Genomic DNA, 7,918 nt, shown 5'->3' on the forward strand with positions numbered 1-7,918 from the left:
CCATGTAATCCTTATGATGTACCTAATCCTTCGAGGATGGTTGAATAAGATATAGATCCGATGAGACAACCAAATCAAATTAAGATTCGAATCAGATGATGCGTTGTTGTGGGGATCAAATGACAATCTAATCCGGAGGGTACACAACCCTTGAGGCTCAAGCATGAAGTGCATAGAAGCTAAGTCACGAGGATCGGATAACGGTCTAACTTAATGGGTACACAACCCTCAAGCCTCAAGAATGAAGTGCGTAAAGACTAAGTAACAGGAATAAGATAATGATTTGACCTAGAAGGTTCACAATTCTCAAGCCTCAAGTGTGTAGAGACTAAGTAGCGGGGATCGGATAACGATCCGATCTGGAGGGTATACAACCCTTGAGCCTCAAGCACGAAGTGCATAGAGGCAATCAAATAATGATTTGACCTAGAGAGTACACAACCCTCAATCCTTAAGCATTAAGTGCATAACAACTAAGTAGCGGGAATCAGATATATCGATCTAACCCGCAGGATACACAACCCTCGAGCCTCAAGCACAGAATGTATAGATGCTAAGTAACGGAGATCAGATAACGATCCAACTCAGAAGGTACACAACCCTTGAGCCTCAAGCATGAAGTGGGTAGATGGTAAGTTTTAGTGATTGGATAATGATCCAATTCAGAGTATAGTTTCTTGCACCTTTTTTACATTTCAAAAAGATTAATTCAGAATGTAATTTTACTTTTATAATTAGCAACACCTTTTATATCTAAGATTAGTCATGTAAGAAAGGTGCGAAATGACGTTCTAATGTTCTAGAATGAAGCCCATGGCCCAACAAAATAGTTTATGCTAAGTCTAGCATGCATTCTATTATTTGACACTACGGCAAAATCATACCTTTTGAGTGGCATATTGTAGAAAACACTCAATGTTACCAGAATTGAATTAGATAAGTTAATTGAACCAGGTTGATAAAAAAAATAGTTGGAGGTGACTTGGAGCCATAATTAGTTTGGTTAAACATTTGAGTCGTTTTGTAGTCGATTGAGTAAGAACCGGACAAACTCAAAAGCTTAAAAATGTTGCTTTCAAGCAAGACTTAAGTCGAGGATCGGATACTTTTAAAAATAACATGCCATTAGGCTAGAATATTTTTAACGGTGTTGATATATCAAATGTATTAAACACTTATTATTTCTTTTTTTATTTTTCATTAATTTTTATAACATTTTTCATTATTTTGTATTACATTATGTCACTTATAATATGTATATTTTTTTTCTCTCTTCTCTCTAAATGTTAAAGATAGTAGAGTTTAGTGTTCGTCAAATTTTTTTTTGTATATATACATAATATTTTATATATGTTGTTCACATTCAGATCTGGGAGGTTCTAAAGTCAAAGTTATAGAGTATTTATTCACAATTGTTTTAAATTGTATGATTAATAATTATGTGAAGCAGTTTCAAGTGTTAAAAAATCTTTCAAATTAATTCTTAAATATTAGTAAAATATATTTAACTTTGGGATTAAACTTAAGAGTGCTCAATATATATTTGAGTAACTACTTATATAATTGCATTACTATAAGGAATATTTAAGAGAAAAGATAATACTTGCGAGACCAAATTAATAATTTGTTCAAAATCAAGTTATAGTGTTTCTCTAATCATAATTGTAGGTGCTACAAGCCTACAAGAGCGAGTAGCTAATATACTCTTTTAAATGTTTTTTTTATTATAATTGATTGAAATTTATTGTAAATTATAAATATAAATATTATTTATTATTTAAGGAGTTTTCTCTTATATTTTTTTAATAAATTTTAATGTATAATAAAAGTTATTTTAAAAAAATAGAGACTATATTGGTATGATATATTTTATTGTAGAATAATTGTTAATAAGCGCAACTGGTGTAGTGGTATCATAGTACCCTCCCACGGTACTGACCGGGGTTCGATTCCCCGGTTGCGCATTTTTTGTATTTTTTTCTTCCATTTTAACTAATTTCAATAAAAGAATTTTTTGTATTTTTTTCTTTCATTTTAACTAATTTCAATAATCCTTTTAGTTACTTTGATAGATACAATTGTCATGGCTCGCCAATAAGAAATTTTTAGAATTAATAATATAAATCAAAATTTATTTTTTGTTAGATTTTATAATATTTACTTTTGTTGAATTCCATGTGAATGAAAAAAAATATTTTTGTATTAAATATTTTTTTTATTGTAAATACATTAATTCAGTGTAACTTGAAAACAAATCATGTGATTATATTTTTATTTTTAATTTAATATTTTATTAAAAGACTCTTTTATTCCTAATGTTCTTAATTCAGTCTCTAATTTTCTAATCACGATGCTTGTAGCTTTCATTCCTTTCTCGTCGTTACTAATTAATCGCTTTGTCTCACTGTTTGATGGCCCCACGAGGATGCCAACTCTCAGGCTTCCGTTAGGCTAGGGTTGTGTATGCTTCTCATGCCACTAGTAATGCACTAATGTTCTTGCGTTGGTTAAGGGAGTTAGTATTGATTCCATCTTTATTGTTGTTGACTGTTATCAAGGGATTAACATTTTTTTATTACAAAAATATCATTCATTCGGAATTTGTGTAATTAGGCATGAAATCCTTGAAGAAAAACATATTTCTACTATGTATTTTTTCATGAAAAAATAATTATAAATTAAGTTATACTTTATTTAAATTAATTTTGTTATAAATTATATTAATGACGATACATATTATCTTTTGTAATAATAACAAAATTAATTATTACATAAATTAACATTTTTTATTTAAATATAAATTAATGATGATGTAAATTATTCTTTTTAATTGTAATCAAAATAATATCATGAATTGATTTGATGACGATTAATAAAAATAATTGTTATAGTAATTAATTTGATTATCTTTATAAATGATAATTTATATCCAATTAATTTAATTTTAATTAAAAAAGGATATTGAGTACTATTAAAAATGATAAATTATATCATAATTAATTTGATTACTTTAAAAAAAATAATTAACTTGCATTTATAATTAATAAAAAAATCTTAAAATAAAAAAATACCCATCAAAAATAGAATTTTATTATGTGTTTCAACGAAGGTCATAATAAAATCATGTTTTTGTTATATATTTATTTTTATTTTAAAATATTAAATAAAAATATGATTCTATTGTGTATTTCAAGAAAAATCATAATATAATTGTGTTTATGTTTGTGTATTTAATGGGAGTGAGGAGAAGGATAACACATGTGAGGAGGGAAAAAAGGAGATGTGAAGTGTTTAAACATAAGGATAAATTGATATTTTCCAGATATTTTAAAGTTTTATAATGACCAACAACAACCTTAGTATGGGTTAATATCAACTACCGTTGGTTAATCGCTCTGCTTCCAAGTATCGTTCTGCTTCGCAAACTTAACCGCCTTACTCATAATTATGTTCAATTGTATCTTCGTGGTTTATCCCAAATTCCCAATAAGTCTGCATTTGGTTTAAGCTGGTTCAATGCTACTGTAGTGCATGTTGTGTGTAAGTTTAAATGGGCATTATAATTTGTTTGGTTATTTAATTGTACCGTGTTTAATAAATTTGGGATTTGGAAGCTGTTTTGAATAAAAAGAAAAAAAGAAATGCTATTCTCTTATTTTGAATAATTCCTTTGTGTCTTGTTTAATTGGTAATACAAGCAGATTTACGTCCAAGAAGTAACAGTGAGAAGGAAATGAAAGTTACGAGTTTTAGGAATAAAAAATTAGAAATTGAACTAGGAAGATTAAAAATAAAATATTAAATTAAAAAAATATCATATTTGTAAAAAGATTCTTTAACTTTAATTGTAAAAAATAAAAAATAAAACTAAATTATATGATGTGACTATATAAGTAAGGTTACATTATATAATTAAATAATACATTGATTATATAAGTGTAATAAAAGTGTAATTTATTTTCAAGTTACAAAATAACCATTAAGCACATGGCTACATATTCATGGGGTGAAGTCGATATGGGAATCAGATGTCATTTTAGGGACGGCATTGATTGAAAACTTGAAACGTATAATCATAAGCACGAATCATATTACTTATAAGAATATTGTAATACTTTTCTTAAGCAAGTAAATTTGTGTTCACTAATAGTCAAAATATTCTTCATTTAATAGGAGATTTGTGCTTTATTTTTGTCCTAGATCAGACATCAAAGTGTTCCTCAATCATAAACTAATCTTTCACTTAGACATGTATCTGCTGACACAATGAAATTTTGTATACAATGCAATCAAATACATATTTTTCAGCTAAATAGATAATTGTCACTTGCATGAAAATAATAAGATTTTATACCATTGTACCAACCTTTAGGTTGTTTGTCCTTAATATCAAGTTTCAAAGATAATTTAAAAGGTTAAGTGACTTGTCTACCTGGCCCACAGATCTCTCTCATGCGCATTGAAAAATTCCACGTAATTGCCTCCTAATGTTATATACTAATCATAAGCCTCACTGCACGGAATCATAGCTCATAAACCATCTAGCCAGTACTCCTCTTCCCTAGCTACCTTTCATTTTCACTTAATAAAAATAATTTTCAGATCGATCTGCTCAATAATATCATGGCAACAATAAAACTTGATGGAAACCCTTCTCAACAGCCACCATGCGAGCTTCTGCTTCCCTGCACGAGAAGCAGCTTGAATTTGAGTTTGTTCTCATTGACATGAAAAATGGTGAACACGTACAAAAAGGAACCCTTCATTTCCCTTAATGTAAGCATTACCACACTCACTAATTATGAAGTGAAATTTTCCTTCTTTCTTCCAACGATATTTAGCATTTTAGCCAATTTTCAATTCTATTATATATTCACCTCGGGATCTGATGCATGTAGCCTTTCGGTCATGTTCCAGCCTTTGAAGATGGAGATTTAAAGCTCTTTGGTACGACGTATACATGATTAGCAACAAACTCTTTTAACATGTTCATTTTAACACACTTTAATTTCAAAATTTTAATTGAAAAGAAGATAATAGCAAGGAAAAGTTTAAATTTTGTATTACAAAACCAATTTTTCCTTCAAACAAATTAGTCATGTTTTTCTATTCTCTTTATTTTCTTTCCTCCACTTTCTCTCGGACGAACTATACATGGGGTCATGAGTCAAGTAATACTTTATATAATTAAAGTGAAAATGAGTAGTCCGATCGAGTGATTATTATGACTACTAGCTAATTAATGAGTTTATTAGTAAGAGACTTGTGAGTCCATTATCAATTCCTTCTCCTAATTATATTTTTAATGTTCGATCTTGTGAATTTAGTTAAGAAATTAGAATTCAATTTTATAAGAATCAATAAAATGAAAAAAATAAAAAATAAAATCTTATAATTTAAAACACCTGATGAAGTAGGATATTAAAACATATCATCAAAACACTACAACATAAAATTTTAAATTAATCAAATAAGACAAAAGGAACTATTAAAGTCCTTTTTCTTAAAGACCCCTCTAAAAATTGATTCGTTTTCCTAATTAATTCTAGTTATAAGAAATGAAACAAGTTTCAAGAACACCCAACACCACATTTGCTTGACTAGATACTGCAACAAATTAGGTAGTAATTGAACCTCACAAAACACACTCATTCCTCAATGATTCTGACCAAAACTCATTCCTCCCACAACCTTATTGAAAGCAGGCCTAGAAGAGATATCCTCCCACCAAGCCTTTACATGAGGAAGCTCATTGATCATGGAAGCACAAGGGGTCTGCATCAAGTAGTGAGTTTCAGAAACATGGCTAAGATCAGCAAGGCTATAAAAGTCCCCAGCAAGGTACTTGGTGCTGCTCAGCTTGGCCTCGTACACATCAAGCACCGTCTTCAGCTTCTCAACGTTGGTGTCAATCACTGACTTGTCGGGTTCTTTGCCTTGGAAAGGGGCCACGAAGTACTCGTAGATAATGGGCGACACTGCTGGCTCGTAGTAATGAGACTCTACCTCTGTCCATACCTTCACCAGTGCTGCTTCTTTTGCATCCTTGTGCCTTATCAGATCGGGTTCTGTTTCCTTGAATTTTTCAGCCACGTATGCGGTAATGGCCCTGGACTCTGTTATGCAAAGCCTCATAAAGATATCATTTAAAAATTAAGAAAAAAAAAAAACACCTTTTGTGCCATTGTCATTTCAACTTTTAGATATGGTTGTAGTATAGAATAACATATGCTATGTTACAATTTATGGGACATGCATTTGGGTCCGGAAAAGGATAAATTATTACATAGGGCATATATATATATATATATATATATACGAACCGAAGTAAAAGAAGAATGAAAGTATACCAAAAAGAGTGAGATCACCATCTTCCAGTACTGGAATGAAACCAAAGGGCTGCATGCATGTGCAACACAAATAATTAAAGTTAGTGTGGCTGGGAGCTAGCTTACTAAGAAAAAGAAAAACACAACAAGTGCTTACATTCTTGGAGAGAAAAGGAGGCTGCTTGTGCTCAGCAGCGAACACATTGACCGGAACAAGTTCAAAATCGACCTCTTTCTCATGGAGACAGATCATGGCACGTGTAGTGTTTGTGGACATTGGTAGACCATAAAGCTTAAACACCATTCTTAATTTTTGTGTGTCTTTTTTTATCAGACACAGATTATATAAAAGCGATTCTAGTAGCTAGTACTACAGCTGTGGCCAGCGAGGGGAGAGAGACATGTATGATATGAAACCAATGCAATGCAAGGTCCATTTATGAAGAGGTGTGTGACACTGTGGCCTTGGGCACCAAGCCTGCGCGCGATTTGAGTGTGGGGAGGCTTGGATTTGTCGTTATGCTGAAAATATAATTTCACCGATCGATAACGTTTGCGTGAAAACAAGGTGAAAACTCTTGTTTCAGATTTGGAATTGGACGTTTATTGTCAGGTGCTGTCCCCAAATCTGTTTTCCACTGACTTTGCAATACAATATATACTGTTACTTAATCTGACAAGCCAAAAATAATAATGTTACTTATTCCTTTTATATTCACCAGTGCAAAGGTACTCCGTAGTGAATGTTAGAATTATTATTTTAGAAATACTACTCTTACGTAGTAGTTATAATAATTAATACCCCTTAATGAGTAGGTTATTTCCTGTAAAAAATTTGAGTAGGTTATTTCTGAATTTTCTACATATGCATCTTAGAAAATAGGCAACTTGTTATCATGTAAATAATTTTTTTATCCGCCATGCCAATTTACTCTGCTTCAACCATGCATCGAAAAGGTAGAATTAATCGGATCTACCATATTTTATGGCATTGGAAAAGTAAATTCAGAATTTTATAAATGTAGAGAACAAATAAAATAGGAGATGCACCTGATGATTGTAGATGATATATAGAGAGAGAAAAAAATTTCCAATAAAAAATTACTGATGCTCTTCAGTCAAACACAACTTTCAGAGCATGATTTCAGACAAAAATTATAGGATTTTTAACTCAATTGCTGCAAGCACAATTTTAATATTAGTGTATCAGTTTGCTACAGTTTTGAATTTTGTTTTTTTAGGAAGAATTTTGTTTTTATTGGATGTTATAAATTACAGAGTTATGAATCTAAACTTGCTACTAAGTACGACTTAAATATAAAAAGTAACTTTATTCCCGACTTAATTAATTTTGAAATATTATTTTCGTGAAATCATATAATACATGGACAAAGATTTATGCAAGAGTTTTTTTTTTAAGGAAATTATACTTTCTAAATCAAATCATATCCTGACCTATATATTTGAGTGTCTAAAATTAGGAGATTATATATCTTTTGAATCAGATTGTATCCTGACCCAAACGTTTGAGATTTTACACAACTAGTGCTTGAAATTAGGAGACTCTATATCATCCAAATCGGATATCA

At 30.5% G+C, this 7,918-nt stretch overlaps 1 protein-coding gene and 1 non-coding gene across 2 annotated transcripts; one reads left to right on the forward strand and one right to left on the reverse strand.

Annotated features, from left to right (window-relative positions):
- The first annotated feature begins 1,893 nt into the window (after nucleotides 1–1,893).
- On the forward strand, nucleotides 1,894–1,964 carry TRNAG-CCC. Its single transcript has one exon. It is a non-coding gene; the product is annotated as a tRNA-Gly (tRNA).
- Nucleotides 1,965–5,406: 3,442 nt separating this feature from the next.
- Nucleotides 5,407–6,755, reverse strand: LOC114370613 (glutathione S-transferase F13-like). The gene is made up of 3 exons (XM_028328008.1): nucleotides 6,487–6,755; nucleotides 6,351–6,399; nucleotides 5,407–6,116 (listed from the first exon to the last, which is right to left on the reverse strand). Exons 1-3 carry the CDS (start codon nucleotides 6,631–6,633, stop codon nucleotides 5,656–5,658), a joined length of 657 nt encoding a protein of 218 aa, XP_028183809.1. The 5' UTR covers nucleotides 6,634–6,755; the 3' UTR covers nucleotides 5,407–5,655.
- Between the last annotated feature and the right edge of the window lie 1,163 nt (nucleotides 6,756–7,918).

The sequence above is a fragment of the Glycine soja genome, chromosome 10, assembly GCF_004193775.1.
Source record: "Glycine soja cultivar W05 chromosome 10, ASM419377v2, whole genome shotgun sequence".
Taxonomy (NCBI): Eukaryota; Viridiplantae; Streptophyta; class Magnoliopsida; order Fabales; family Fabaceae; genus Glycine; species Glycine soja.